Genomic DNA, 15889 nt, shown 5'->3' with positions numbered 1-15889 from the left:
TAGAAATACAGTGCTGGAACAAATGTACTGATCTAGCAGATCCCTTCTTATATTGATAGCAGTACCCAGATTACATTGCATTTAAAACTGAAAGAATAGTTTGCCAATATGCAACACTCTATGGGTTACACTTCTTTTCCTGCCTTTCATTTTGAGTCAAAGTAGACAGGTAATTTTCAATATAGTCATAATTTATAGTTGCTGGAATTGTCCCGCAGAACAACCACAGTCCTATTTCATGGTGCGGAATGCTTCTTTGGGGCTCCTGTAACTACCTTTTGTCTTCTTCCAGTTCTCAAAGTTGTCACTTGATTGATGGAGTTCAGATCTACAGTAATATGACTAACACCATCTGATTGTTATTATAGGTTCAGAAACAGCTGTACAGAATGGTTCTGCAAATGATCATCAAATCCCTTCAGCTTCAGACACATCTTGGATAAGCAATAGCTCTGCCATGGCTTTCCAAACATCCATGAGTCTGATTTCTATGACAACTCCACGCAACCTCCAGCCACAGAGTTCCTGCCTGACACCTTCATTTGTGGAATTTGATATGTCTTTTGAAGGATATGGGTACCACACTTGCTCTTGCTTCTCCTTATGCTCCCCAGCACAGCACTAATATGTCTCCCTTTCCTTCGTATATTTCCTATTGAATTCATAAGGATAGCAAATACTTTCACTGTCATATCACGTTTCTCTCCCTCACATTTCTACCACCTTGCCAAGTTAGAGGCAGATTATTTCTTTAGGGAGACAACACTGGTAATAGATCGTGTATAGGGCAACTCTACTGTAGAGAACGTGTTCATTGAAATGCCCCTGTCACAAAATAGAAGAGGGAAATTCTTATTGTTATTTATTATTTATTCAAATTTTATGCTGCCCATCTGAGCAGTAATCACTCTGGGCAGTTCACAATGCAATAAAACATGGACATGGATATAACAAAGTGCTCCAAAATCAAGTAACTTAAATGAAAGAAAAAGGATTTAGACAAACTGGAAGCAAACAAAACAGGTGGCAATGAATATATTAAAAGTTCGATAGACTCATAGATCTTAAGATGGCTGGTTCTGAAAAGCCTGCCAGAATAGAAACGTTATAGGATGTTTTTTTTAAAAAACCACCAAGGAAGTAGACAGTAGGATTTCTACTGGTGGGTCATTCCAGAGGAGGGTCACAACCACTGAAAAGGCTGGTTTCTTTGTTCTTTCCCTACGGCCCTCCCTTGGGGTCAGCCCCCTCAGTCGGCCCATCTGTTAAATTTTTGTATAACTAGGACCTAAATATAATATGCATGAAAAACTGCTGAGTACATGGTCCCCTCAAATTCAGACTAGAATCTTTGTGTAGGGATCTGCAGCATTTTAGGTTTGCATAGAAATCTAGATTTTCATAGAAATGGTAAATACATAGCTCTTATTCCATCTGCCCTTCTAATCTGTTCAGGAGGGGCCATGGCTTACTGGTAGAGAACATGATTTGCATGCAGATATTTCCAGGTGAGAAACAATTGTGCCTGAAACCTTAGGAAATTGTTGCCAGTCAAGAGTTGCCAGTACTGGGCTGTATGGACTAAAGATTTAGCTTAGAGTAAGGGAGCTTTCCATGTTTCTGTCTATTGTTGTTTGCTTTCATGCAGACACCCAATCCTGTTTTGTTTCCCCATATTTTGCAGCTGCTTGTTTCTTTCTTCTTTGGCTACCATTCTGGGTTCCAGTGCCGAATACTCAGTCTCAGGAGGAACTGGAAAAGGTAAATGTTTCCAAGACATAAAATCCCTTGTTGAACTATAAGAAGGGCTGAAACAATTCACTCAGTCTTTACTATGCAATTATTTGGACATATGGGTGTGTGGTCTTGTATCGGCTTGGACTCCTCTGCTCAAGTCTGTAAACTACTGCCTGTTCATAATATTATTTGATATGTGTATAAATAAATAAATAAAATATTTATTTATTGCATTCAAACATTAACTTTTGGACATAAGAAGCTCCTAAGGCAGCTTACAGTAGAGGTAATGATAAAAGTCCTTGTTCGCATAAGTATAATCTAAACTGAAACAGGTGACATAAAACAAAAAGGGATGTGGGTGGGTGGAATAGTGTCATCTGCTGCAGCCTGAAGTTACAGGGACTGACATTCCTGTGCTGTTGTTTGACCCTCCTTGCCTGATCCCAGCTGGTTCATGTACATGGGTCTCTGAGATGGATAATGCCTCCTCGAGAGGTTATGGTGTCTTCTCTACCTTAATGAAGGAAATGACATAAATCCTGCAGAAAAAAGTTCTCTGATAGTCAATGTTCTGAACATCTATTGTCCCAAACGGAACCTGCCATTTATAAGTCCTTTAACTGGTACTGGAATCTCAACATCCCTCTACCCAAGTAGCATTTAAATGTAAAGATAATTTCCCAGCCAACCAGACATTCAGACTCTGAGCAAAATATCCCATTAGAATATTAAAAGTCTTGAGTCTCGAGTGATTGAGTGAGAGCAAAATAGAGATCTACCAGTTGATAATCTGAGAGGCATAGCTAAATGCCACTAGTCTGCATTTACAGATTCTCCACCTGATAAATACAAAATAGATTATTTGTGCTGATGCCACATTAGCTGCTAGTTTAGCTGTCTCTAAATGGGGGTTAGACAGACCATCTCAAGGTGAAATGTCTGCAACTATTACCTAGGTATGACTGCGAAATAAAACATTTTCCATCTTCAGGACTATGTATCTGAAAACAAGAGATCCTGTTGTTTGGTGACAGTGTAAGAGTAAGAATTGATTAGGCAATAGACATTATTAATAAAAGGAGGACAATGTTCAGAGAATGACAGCACAAAAATGATGCATCACTCACTTTGCTCTTCACCATATATGCTGAAAGAATCTTTGATGGAAAAGACCTGGTCACGTTGAAAGAGTGCTACTTGGAGAGAGGGCAATGGCAGCTGCTGCAGGCTTTTCTTTGGCTGATGTCATGCCACCCAATTAAGCTTCTTAAAAATACATCTGTGTAGGAAATAAGTGCCTGCTCTCACAATTAGTGCACTTTTCTCATTCACCCCTGCCCCGCTTACATTTGTTTAATTTTTCCAGCACTGTGTTTATTGAAGTTCCTGGCCATTTTTATAGGCACAGGGCCACAAGGTTTTCATTTTTGTCTGTGAAAAACAAAGTTAGATGTATTGTGGCCATAAGAAATATTCCTAATTTAACGAATTAAGGAAAGTCGTCATGGATTAATTGTAATCCCTTCTTCAAGCATGCATCTTGTGTGTAGTGAAGAAATATTATAAATGAATGTTCCAATATATTTTACTGTGTAATGACCACACAGCTTTCTTTGTTTAGTTTTTTTTCATAAACAAATATCTCTCAGGTTTCAAATTGTCTCCTTCCTTTTCTCTCTGTCTCTCTCTCCCTCCCTCCCCTTTTCAAAATTGAATCATTGTGCTAAGCGCTTCAGAAAAAAAACACATGTTTACTTAGACCTAAATCCTCAGGACTCTTCCTCTGAAGTGAACTTGAATTAAGAATACTAGTAGCTATCTGCATTCTTTGATTTGCAGTACAGTTCATAGTTCTTACTCTTACAGAGAGACAGCTATTTCAGGTAACAGAGAGAATCTGTTTTGGTACACATAATCCTTGTTTGCTATTCATGTTCACAGGTATAATTTCTTAGAAACAGGAAATGAACCAAAGATTCATTCACTGAAATAAAAGTTTGATAACTTCTTTAAAACATTTTAAGGCAGGTTAATCATCAATTTCTACTGAGTGTTAGTACAATCATTGATTCAATGCAGTCCTAATGTATACATTAATACATGCCATTTAGTGGCACCCTAAGTTACATTTCGAATTGTCCCACAGAAGTAGGGATGGGGGTGAGAAAACATATCTGATAATTATTGTTCCCTGCCCACGGACATGCTACCTAGTGCTTGTCACACTGAGAATGTTTGTTTTCAAATCTGGATCTGGTGTTTTATTGGTTGGTTGGATGGTTTCATTCCTGAGCCACCTTTCTTCTGATGATGCTTGTTAGGCATTCTTTTTTTTTCCACCAGACAGCTTTTGTTCTTTGTTTTTTGTGCCTCGAAACTACTTACTTTCTCTTGTGGCTGAAATGATGCAGTCTTATTGCTGTCAGCACAATCTACCTCACTTCTTGTTTTCTAGTTTTAGGCACCAGGATGTTCCCACCATTGGATGGCCTGACTTTCTCCTCATGGTTTCTAGTCAGCAAGATGGGTTCTGTTCACAATCCTCACCCACTACGTTTCCTTACTCTGGTGCGTCACATGGCAAGGACAGAGGAAGAATTTGTCTGCTTTGTGGTGAGCTTTTCTCCCATGGATAGAAGCCTAAGTATCTCCACTGAGGAAATGCTATTCCAGACCCTTGGTAAGGATTCAGAGTCAGTGGTCTCTGTGAAAAAAGCATTGTGACATAAAGTTGAGCCTTCGGTTGTTATAATGGCAGAAACCCTATTGATGTTCCTATAAGGTTTGTGTGACTTGTCATGGCTAATTGCAGCTAACTGATGAGACTCTGGGATACATCTGTCTTGTATATCAGACATGTGAGCAGGCCCTGGCCTCTTGTCAGTTAACTGCAAATGGCCATGGCAAGTTCTGCAAACCTTGTGCAAACGTGCAATAGCATTTGTGATTTAGGTAGTATTTTGATCTAGATAGACATGAGTCCTCAGTTTCCAATTAATGTGTTGAAATATTCTTGATGTGAGACTGGTGGCAGAGTCATGACACATCAGAGAATTAACAGTATTCCTCTAGCATATAGCCAGCCATCAAAAGAAGAAAGAGTGAAGAGAAGGGAAGGAAATGATGTTGTTTACTTCAGCAAATGCTTCTGGTTTGAAACCCAGAGGACAGGACAAATAGGTAACATCATCATAAATTCAGAACACTATGTGAAGGAAAGCAAGAATGTAACATCACAACAAATTGAATCCCACAATGCAGCAAGAGTCAGGAAAAGAAAGACCTGGGATTTTTTCCTGGCTGGATTTGCCACTGCAAGATGATAGTCATTGCACTCTTAATTGTTTTGTTTTAAATGACCCAGCTATGGCTCAGCCTTCTGCTCTCGGTGAGACGCAAACAAAATACTCACCCACCCCTTTGGGATTAGATTTATTCAGATTTATCATCCAGTTTTCTTGGATGCTTCATGGTCATTTTTTTTGTCCCAGAAGAAACACCAGTCTACACAGAATTATTATAATTCCTGTTGCATTTTTACTGCACAGAATTCCCTGGAAAGGACATTGAGCTGCACATAATTTGGCAGGTTCTTTGCAAAAAATTATAGGCAAAAATAAAACAACAACAACAAAAAAGAAACAGGAAAAACCCAGCCCAGGGTCTGTTTCTCATGGGAAGACAAGAGATCTTGCTGGAGTGGGGGGACTGGGTGAAAAGTCTTAACATGCTAAGACTTGGCAAATCATCAAGAGAGACAACTTTTTTCAAATATTCTTCACAAATAAGGGAACTCCCCATTTATCTCTGTTTTGGATAACCTTCTGAGACATCCAGAAATCTGTTATATACTGGAAGTTGATGGGAGTTAAGACCTTTCATGTGATCTGCACCTTTCACTTGGGAAACAAGGGCACTTCCTTATAGATTTGTTCTTTCCTTGAAGCCCTGTCCCTTTTTTTCAGAGTTAAGATACAATGCATTTGTACTTGTTGTGAACATCTGTTGGCCTTGCTTGTGTCACTGCAGATATGATGGAACCTGAAATGAAAGGCCATGATCAGTCCTCTGTCCCCTCTCAAGTCCAGTTTGAATGTGCCGACCTGCTAGCAACTAGGCAGTGGCATCACCTTGCAGTGACTGTGGCCAGGGAAACTAGATGGAGTTGTACTGTTTCAGCCTATATAGATGGACAGAAAGTTGGTTCTGCTAAGGTAATAACTTCACACTGAAATCTGAGACTAGCATTTTGTTATATAATCCTTCTTTTGTCATTGCTCTCATTGTTGTTTTGCCCTTTGAGACTCAACCTACACATTTTGTGGAGTTCTGTTATTCTTATCTTAACTAGTCAGTTCTGTCTTTTATTGTGAGAACAAGAAGGGAGAAGCTGTGTGACTTCCTGATTGTTTTTCAGCTCAAAATTGCTCTTGTAAAATTGTGTTAACTCTTAGAGCAGAACAGACATACAGAGCAACTGTGGAATAACATTGCTTTGGTAATTTGAAAGCATATGCTCAAAAAGGAAAGAATCACAGAAGTCTGTGTAAGATGTAGTTTCAGCCTCAGTTTGGTGGGAAGGTCAGAGAGAACTTCCTTCAGGAACTTTTGCCTGTATATTTGTGCTCATCTGAAACTAATGTACCAGCAGAGATCAAGGCCAAGTAAATCCCTCCAGTGATGGTCCATATTGGCTTCTGGTATTTTGATATTCTCTGCAGCTGCACAATTTTCTAACATACTGTGGGCAAGCAAAATGAAGCACACCATGAGCTGTGTTATGTCCTCTACAAAATTCCAGTACTAGTGCATAGATGAAGACAGCTAATAGGCTCAGAAATACACAATCCATGGTCTCCAACACTTGTAGAAACATGGAGGCAGAATATCAGAAGCTAGTGTCCTCCCTCTAGCTTCTCTAGAAAAGACCATAATGTTGGGAAAGGTTGAAGGCAGCAGGAAAAAAGGAAGACCAAATAAGAGGTGGGTTGACTCCCTAAAGGAAAACACAGACTTGAATTTATAAAAGACCTGACCAGGGCTGTTGAGGACAGGACATTTTGGACGTTGCTCATTCATAGTGTCGCCATAAGTCAGAGGTGACTTGCAGCACATAACAACAAAGGGCCCTCTCTATATGTTCCATTTGTCTTGGATAGCCCTGAAGCTCTGGGCTTTTTGAGTCCTAACTGCTTCATCTAAGTGTCTCGTCAGGTTACCATTTTACGTGGAATTCTCAAATTTGTCTTGGCCCACTCATGTTTATTTTGCAGCTAAATCAGAAGGCTGAGTTCTGAAGTTCTGAATCAGTGGCCTGTATGTGGGCCTAGAAACCCAACACCCTTCCATTTTTAATCATTTATGATGAGTAGAGTTATTTGGCTAGTCAGGCATCCACATCAGCAATTAGCCTACCAATCCTGCAACTGAAATTTAGATTCTGTTCCATGTATAAGCAAGTTGACAAATCAGAGCACCAACTTTGACCATCTTGAAACTGATCCAATTCTTCACCCTTATTTTGGGTGACCATTAAGTGGCAAGTGACCATTATGCTACCTGTTGAGTACACCACCCTGTGCTTTTCAAAGCCCCATTTGGGGATCTAGCATTCTGTCCACTCCACCGCCCGCTTCTCTTGCTTCTTGTTCTTGCTCCCTTCTTGCCCCTTGAACGTGACACCTGGCTCATTCTTTGGTTCTGCTTCCTGGTTTGTTACTTGGTTCAGGCATTCTTTGAGCCTGGTCCATGCCATGGATCTTGTTTCTCTGTTTCTAGCTTACTTTAAACTGTTGCCCATGACCCAGACAGGGTGGAAGCTCCTATGATTAAGTGCCCCCCCTTTCCCTGTCATCTAAGTTTTCTCTCAAAGAACCATAGAACTGTAGAGACAAGAGGCACCTCAAGCCCCACCTTCCACTGAAGTAGCAATTGTGGGTCTTTATTTGAGTTTTCAGCAGAGACAGAATTGCCATTTAGCAGTTTCTTCTCCCTGTTGCAGATGCAGTATATCCAGCCTCTCCCAGGAACCTTTGTTTCTATGGACCCCTCTTCCTTTATTGACGTTTATGGCTATGTGGCTACTCCACCAATCTGGAAACAGAAGTCGTCACTGACTTGGCGCCAGGGTCCTGTGTATTTATTTGAAGAAATAATCTCCATGGAAAATTTACAACGTATGATCAGGCTTGGTCCAAGATATTGTAGCAACTTCCAGGCTGTGGATCTTAGAGGTAAAATATGTACCTGCAACTACTTTTTTGTTCCTACCTAGAAGGAAGGGAGATTCCATATGGATGAGTATGGGTCTACTTTTTCCCCATAGAAAACAGCAGGTAATGTTTCAATGGATGCTGAATGGTATAGATTCTGTACTATAGAAGGATAGGGCTAGGAACTCTTACTCCGTGTGTAACATGTATCCACTAGAAGGGCATGATACCTGTTGCTGTATCAATCCATAATCACTGAAATTGTTGCCTGTCCTTGACATTTGGAACAGATTTCTCCTGACTAGGAAGTGAGAGTGTTTGCTAAGTACAAGGAATAAAAACAGAATGTAGCTGCAAATGAAACATCCCAGATGTCATTTAGATCAATAAGGAAATATCTGGCATTTACTGCTGTGGGACACAGCTGTGTAACACAAATACAGAGCAGATCAACTGTGTAGAACTTCTATATATGGTACCTTTACATTATACACTTTTGCACTGCTCCTTCTAAGGAACCATTGATGCCCTATAGACTTCTGACCAAATATCTGCATTCTTTATGAGTCATTGACTCATAGCGTAACATAAAGTTCCTTATTAAAATGTAACAAACAAATTCTCAGTGAGGTTGGGTGGCTTAACACTTACGGATGACTTAAATCTCCTCACTCCCTATGAAAGGCGGGGAACATATTTCCCATTTGTTTGTTTGTTTGTTTGTTTTCATTTATCACTCCATTAGTACACAGCATTTTTCTGAGCAGCAAACATAAGAGGCCCTTCCCACAGGCAAGGCTTTCCAGCCACAAGTCTGCACATTGTCTTGTGCAGTCAAGGGTATCACTCTCTTACTCATTCGCATGGCCGTGCCACCCCATATGTATCTCAGCAGAGATTTGCTTGTGTGACCTTATGGCTCACCCACACTGGATACATGTGCAGTTTATTTACATAAGATGCACGCACTAGAAGGGCGTGCATTTTAACGTAAATTCATAAACCACTGAATGTGTAAACATTTCATATGGGACGCTGTGCAGCTGGTTTCAAGCATGCATATTAAATAAATATACAGTGGTGCCTCGCTTGACAAGGATAATCCGTTCCAGCGAAATCGCTGTAGAGCGAAATCCTCGTCAAGCAAAATAAAAAAGCCCATTGAAATGCATTGAAAACCGTTCAATGCATTCCAATGGGCGAAATACCTCAGAGTCCAGCGAAGATCCTCCATAGGGTGGCCATTTTCTGCTCCCTGTATAGCGAGGAATCCGTCCCAAAACACAGCGGGGAGCCATTTTACACAGCGGGCGGCCATTTTGAATACCTGATGATCAGCTGTTTTGATTGTCGTTAAGCAAAAAAACGGTTCCCGAAGCAGGGAACTGGTCATCATAAAGCAGGTTTTTTCCTATGTAAACATCGTTTTGCGATCGCTATAGCAATCACAAAAAACCCATCATACAGCAAAAAAACCATCATGCGGGGTAACCGTCTAGCGAGGCACCACTGTATGTGCTCTCTTTCATTTGCATTATGTGTAAATCATATTTGTAAAATCATATTTAATTTGCACAAATCAAATATGATTTTACAAAGTTCATTATTAAAATGTAACCAAAAAAATTCCTAGTGAGTTTGGGTGGCTTAATCCTTAAATCTCCCCAAAACCTAGGAAAGGCAGGGAACTCATTTCATTTGGAGATGTTTAGTACAAAATTTTGCCTAAGAAGGAAGACTGTGATTCAGGACTGTATGAAGTTCTTCTTCATCATCACCTTAGAACTATTGCAGAACTGGAAAAAACCCTATGGAATATAAAGTCCAGCACCTGTCAAGGAAACACAGTGAAGAATTGAACTCCCAACTTCTGACTCCACAGCCATATATCTAAACCACTGAGCTACCCAGCAATTTTTGATTACTCCTGGTTTAACCCACAAGCCTGAAAAACCCCATCCACTTTCTGTAAGGCCAAGCTAGTAAGAAGAACAGAGAAACGGTAGTCTGATTAGGAAATCACTGGGAAACAGGAGAAGCAAAATCCTTTGCCAATCTTCAGCAATTCCTCTGTTTGAATTTGTTTTTAACTCAATGCTACTAGTGGTGGGGAAACAGGGTTCTCTGCATTTACATATCACTGCAGAAGGGGATAAATGTTCACTGTACTCTCCACACCCCAGCAATTCCTATTTCTCAGTAGGCAGGGATGAGAGTTTTAAGCCTCCCCATCCCCATGCACTGAAATGGGTGTGATGTGTCTAAATGTGAATATACATCTATACATTGTTTGTATATATCTATAGTTCCCAGCCATACAGCCAAAACTATGCAGAGCCGAAATACTGCCAACATAAGCTACAGTTCACCATTATAGCATACGGTCAGTGAAGTTAAGTATCTTGAATGTCTGGTGCTTTTCTGTCTTCTGATGTAAAGTGTAATGTTTGGAGACATCTTTTTGCTTAGTGGTATGCTGAAGACTGGTGTTCTAAATGTGCATGCTTAAGTTATTAATGATCAGCATACAGTCCAGTCCACAAGAAAAGAGATGCTAAGAGTCTAGTAACTATAGGACTAACTGCATTCATTTTCCATGCAAGCAAAGTAATGCTCAAGGTTTTGCAACAGTGACCCTTTATGAAGTGAGCAATGCCTGATGCTAAAGCTGGATTCTGGAAAGAAAGACTAGAGATCATATTACATATACCTTGGTTACTAGAGTGTAACAAAGGAGTACAGAAGAAAATCACTCTGCATGCATCATGAAAAGCTGTGAATCATTCTAAAAGAAATGGGTTTGCCTCAATATTTGGTTTTCTTGGTACATAAGCTATACTCTGGAAAAGAAGCTATGGTTAAAACAGATTATGGAGTAACAGAATGGGTTCCAAGAGGCAAGGGTGTCAGAAGAATCCAGATTTTGCAGAATCTAGATTTTATCCTCTTCTCTGTTCAGTCTGCATGCAGAATACATCATATGGAAAACTGGATGAGATTCAAAGGAAGGAGGAGTGAAAGCTTGTGGAAGAAATCTCAATAATGTAAGATACACAAACACCATGTTACTGGCAGAAAGCAGCAATGAGTTAAAGCAATTCATGGTAAAGGCAAAAGAGAAAAAGACTGCAGTTGAATATTAAGAAAAAAATCAGGTCTACAGAAGAAATGTGTGTGCTACATATCCTCAAGTCATATCTGACACATGGTGACTCTAATTGGATATTCAAGGCATGTGAGGTATTTAAGAAGTGGCTTTACTGCTCCAGTGATGTTGGAGGGCTGAGTGGCGAGTTGAAACCAGGCTCCTGGGTCTTAGTTCAACATTCTATTCTATTCTACACCATACTGACTGCTACAAAAGAGTTACATATCTTCAAAAGCAAAAAAAAGCAAAGTGTGCTGCTTATATACCAACCCATAGCGCTTCAAGCACTCTCTGGGCGGTTTACAATTTAATTATGCAGGCTACACATTGCCCCCCAGTAAGCTGGGTACTCATTTTACTGACCTTGGAAGGATAGAAGGCTGAGTCAACCTTGAGCCGCTACCTGGGATTGAACCCCAGGTCGTGAGCACAGTTTTGGCTGCAGTACATCGGTTTAACCACTGCGCCACGAGGCTCTTCAATGTTGACAATGAAGAAATTAAATTTCCAAAGATTTTGCATACTACAAAGTTCCTCAAGTGTAAGGAAGTGCCACTGGAGACCAAGATGAGGATCATGTTATAGTATTCCCAGTTACCATGTATGACTGTTAAAGCTGGATAACAAAAACACAGGAAAACAAATGAATTCATTTGAAGTGTGGTGTTGGAGGAGAGCTTCGCAGATATCATAGGCTGGGGAAAAAATGAGTAAGTGGACTCTAGAGCAAGTCAAGCCTGAACTCTCTCTATACATGAAACTGAGACTACAGTACTTTGGGAACATCGTGAGAAGGCAAGACTCAGTGGAAAAGGCAGTCATGCTGGGGAAAATTGAATGCAGCAGGAAAAGTGGAAGACCAAAGAGATCAATAGACTCAGTAGAGGAAGCTGCAGCCCTATGTTTGCAAGCTCTAAGCAGTCAGTTAATGAAGGGATCTTTTCAAGGCCACTATTTCATAGGGTCATCACAAGCTGGAAATGACGTATAGTAATGACATATGACCAAAAATAAACCAAAGTTTTTATATTTTATAAAAGGTGAATCATAAATAAAAGTAGTAAATTTTTCTAAGACAGTGATGAAGGGTCAATTTGCACAATGCTGTTTCACTTTGTGTGAGGTTGAATTCTAGCTTTCATTAGTTATAGTCTCATAATGATGAATTTAGTCTCAGACATTGGATACTCATCAGCATGATTAGCGGCAGTTCTTGTTACTGCCGTGAAACTGCAGGGTTTGTTGTCATGATCCAGTTCACAAATGATGTTCCATATAAATAAATGCATATCTGGATACTTTTGAAACTATTTCCCTGGGGGGCGGGGGGAGTCCAAATATTTTATGATCTCTGATGTATGTGGTAACACAGTGCTTCCCAACTTTGGGTCTCCAGATGTTCTTGGACTACAGCTTCCAGAAATTCTGGCCAGCACAGCTAGTAGTGAAGGCTTCTGGGAGTTTTAGTCCAAAAACATCTGGGGATCCAAGATTGGGAACCACTGTGGCAAAGCATTGCCTGATGCTTCTGGGATAGAGAAGAATAAGGTAGAATCTTCATTAATAATAAAAAAATGGTTCCTTCCTCAATCAAGACCTTTCTGTTCATTTGATTGGAACTAGAGGGAGATGTTACTCATGAAAATGATTATTTTGTTGCCTCCTTTAGTCCCTCACATGAACAGTAATCTAGTTCTTCATTTCATTCTTATTTTAGAAGGAGGATCCCTAAGCAGTGTACAGACCACAACCCTGGTAACACCAGAGAAGATTTCATTTGGAATCAGTGCTATGAGATCATCCTATACCACAGTTAAAGAGATAAAAGATTGCTATGGTGAAGTGGATGCACGCTTAATAGCAAAAGAGGTTAGAATATTTGCTATTTTCTTTCATGGGATAATTAGAGATGCTTTACAAGGTGGAGCATGCACTGCGTGACCAGCCACAGAGATGACCTTTGCTAAGAGGGGGTATGGCAGCATATACTCAGTTTCATAGTGCCTAAATGCTTCTGAAGAAAACTTACTTTTGCTAGAAAAATCTACCAAATTCTTTAACAATAAAGGCTTTAAAGTGATTTTCAGGTCCACAAAAATTGGCTCTGATTTGAACATCTTTAAAATTCAAACATACATCTCAATTGAGTTCTACATAGTATAATAAAGGGCTTGAGGCCAGCAGTAGCTCTGTCTGTCAGCATCCCTTTATACTGGAGGTGAGCTGGAGTATCCAGGTCTCAAAGCATGTGCAAAATATTTAGGACTATCTTCTTTCTTAGTGTCTCCAGGAGAAAGGGTCAAGGAGCCACTCAGAATCTCCATGGGCAGGAAGCAACCCAAGGCAAAACTTTTTTAAAACAGAAAAAAGGGTTATGGTACTTCTTAAATTTAAACCATCCCTTTCACCGAACATTTTTTCCAGCTTAGTATCTTTTTGTGGGTGTGTATGACAGAGAGATGGGCAATATCAAATGTCTCAGCATATTAAAACAGCAGCAGCAATATAAATAAAGAGAAGGTAATCCATGCCACGAATATGGCAATAATCATATCCTTGAGTGAGCAGTTATCTTTTGGTGAGAAAGACCACACATTAATCTAGCCCAGAACTGCTTGTTTTGCTAGCAGTTTTCAGAGAAATACGGTACACATTTTGAAAATGTGGTAGGAGGATGCTGGGGAGCTCCAGTAGTGCCGGACAGGGGTGAGAAGGAGAGGGGAATATTTTGATCTCCCTTGTGTTAGTCTTTAGACCTGGAGGCCTCAGATCCTACAGCAGGTTTCACAATGCAACCCAGCATTTTGATACTCCATGAAAATATATGGGATCTCGCAGGAGCTGTAGTTCCACTGGGGTTTTTTGCATGTGACAATGATACTAGTGTTATGCATCTGCATTTACAAACCTTCGCAAAATCCTAGTCTTTAAATCTGCTGGATTTCGTTTGGATGTTCAGAAAATCCAAGCTTTCTAAGGATGGATAAAGTCTCTTATCTTATCTAACATGTAGGCTTTGGATTTTGTTTTTGTTGTTCTTCCTAAATTGTCCTTACTGTTCAACTGTCTCTTGTGACATAAGACTTGCTTCTTTTCTTTCTTTTTAAATATAAGCTGAGAATCTCTTCTCGAGACAATGCAACGCCCATTTTCATGGCACACAATACTGCTGAAAATCTTCCTGGACCCTTACGAACTATTGGAGCAGTTATTGTAGGCTCATACAGTGGTAAGCAGAAATGATGGTTCTGAATCCTGCAGTAATCGGAGATGCTGAAGAATGCCAAAAGATTGGCTCCTGTAAAAAAGCCCAAAAGATTCTAGAAGAGAATAATGTGACAATCTTATTTTTTTGTAAGTGGATGCCGCATAGATGGAAAAATGTGTAAATGTCTGGACAATATGAATAGAAGCATCACAAGTAAATGAGTGTACATATACTTTATGACACAATCAGAACCAAGCTGTGTGGTTCTGATTAGTTTGCATGCATAGAGTCAAATAATTTAAGAGTAATTAAACATTTAAAATAGTTTGCCCTTTGCATATTTGTATTTTCTGTTTACCTGATTTTGATAGTTTTGCAATTATATCAGTGGATTTAGCTTTGAATTGATTCCTAGATATTAGTGGTTTCTTGTTGTTGTTGTTTTTTAACAGGGACTCGAGTGTTCCAGCCCAGCCCAGCTGCTATCAGTCTGAATTACATCGGAGGCCCTGCCATTCTGCTGGGTCTCCTTGCCATGGCCAATGATGACCACACCATGTATGCTGCTGTAAAAGTCTTGCAGTCTGTTCTCAGCAACAGTGTAACGAGTGAAAATCTAATGAAACAAGTTAATGGATATCAGGTAATGTTGAAGCCATAACCATTTCTGCCCACTTGCCAGTATTTATAATCTTAAGATTAAAATGATGGAAGTATAAATATAGAAATGAATCATTTGAATGTGAAATTATGAAAAATACAGATAGAGTTGAACTTGGATTTCATTGCCTACACTGAGTTGCTGCACAATTTGATAACATCCTTGCCCCTACAAACTGAAGAGTTAATGCAGATGTGGAAATTGTTGTCAGATCAAATAACTGCAAGCAGAAGCTAATTTAAACTATTGATTCAGTTCCTGAAAATCAAAACGGTTAGCAGAGCACTCTTCCCCCATTGGGAAAGAAATCACATTTTAGAAAATAAGGATCATTTATCCTTTGACATACAAAGGATAACAGGGATTTGAATTCTAGTTGCATCCAGTCACATCCAGCATCCCTTCTCAACACAGCTTGCACTCAGTCTGTGAGTTTCATCTTGTTTCATAGCTTGATCAATGTACTGACATCTTTTCAGTTGGACAGTACTGCAGTTCTAGGAGTCCTTGGCTTTGCATATCTCTCACAGTGGTACTTCATATCATTGTACTTTGTGCATGAATGCGCTCCTGTCTAAGTTGTCTGAATCCTAGATTACCATCAAGAATCTGCATTGGTTCAGGTTCAGTTATATCTAAGTCCAGAATAGTTGGCATAACCATAGTATACCCATGGCATAGCCATGCTTCAGGGACTGATACCATATGCTGCCTTCGTGCAAGAGAACACCACTGCTTTTGGCTTGTCAAACAGGTAGGTTCCTCCTCATAGCAGACCAGTTCAGAAATGCACAGAAAACAAAGGGACCAGGTCGGAAATGCACAGAAAACAAAGGGACCAGGTCGGAAATGCACAGAAAACAAACAGAGCAGATCGGAAATGCACAGAGAACAAAGGGGCAGTCCGGAGAACAGAGGGA

The 15889-nt window shown here is 39.9% G+C and overlaps 1 protein-coding gene across 6 annotated transcripts in view; it reads left to right on the top strand.

Moving 5' to 3' along the window:
* Positions 1-15889, top strand: part of WDFY4 (WDFY family member 4) — a 229534-nt gene that overhangs the window by 65310 nt on the left and 148335 nt on the right. For all 6 annotated transcript variants that reach the window (XR_013543668.1, XM_072994857.2, XM_078390636.1 and 3 more), the window contains exons 16-23: positions 369-576; positions 1685-1761; positions 4196-4420; positions 5770-5954; positions 7742-7973; positions 12818-12969; positions 14215-14329; positions 14761-14951. Coding sequence is in view for 5 of the 6 variants with exons in the window: in XM_072994857.2 (XP_072850958.2) it covers positions 369-576; positions 1685-1761; positions 4196-4420; positions 5770-5954; positions 7742-7973; positions 12818-12969; positions 14215-14329; positions 14761-14951 (1385 nt within the window). In the remaining variant the exon portion in view is untranslated. The remainder of the gene's footprint in view (positions 1-368; positions 577-1684; positions 1762-4195; positions 4421-5769; positions 5955-7741; positions 7974-12817; positions 12970-14214; positions 14330-14760; positions 14952-15889) is intronic.

The sequence above is a fragment of the Pogona vitticeps genome, chromosome 3 (assembly GCF_051106095.1).
Source record: "Pogona vitticeps strain Pit_001003342236 chromosome 3, PviZW2.1, whole genome shotgun sequence".
Taxonomy (NCBI): Eukaryota; Metazoa; Chordata; class Lepidosauria; order Squamata; family Agamidae; genus Pogona; species Pogona vitticeps.
Note: the sequence above shows the minus strand (reverse complement) of the source record. Positions and strands in the feature narration are given on the sequence as shown.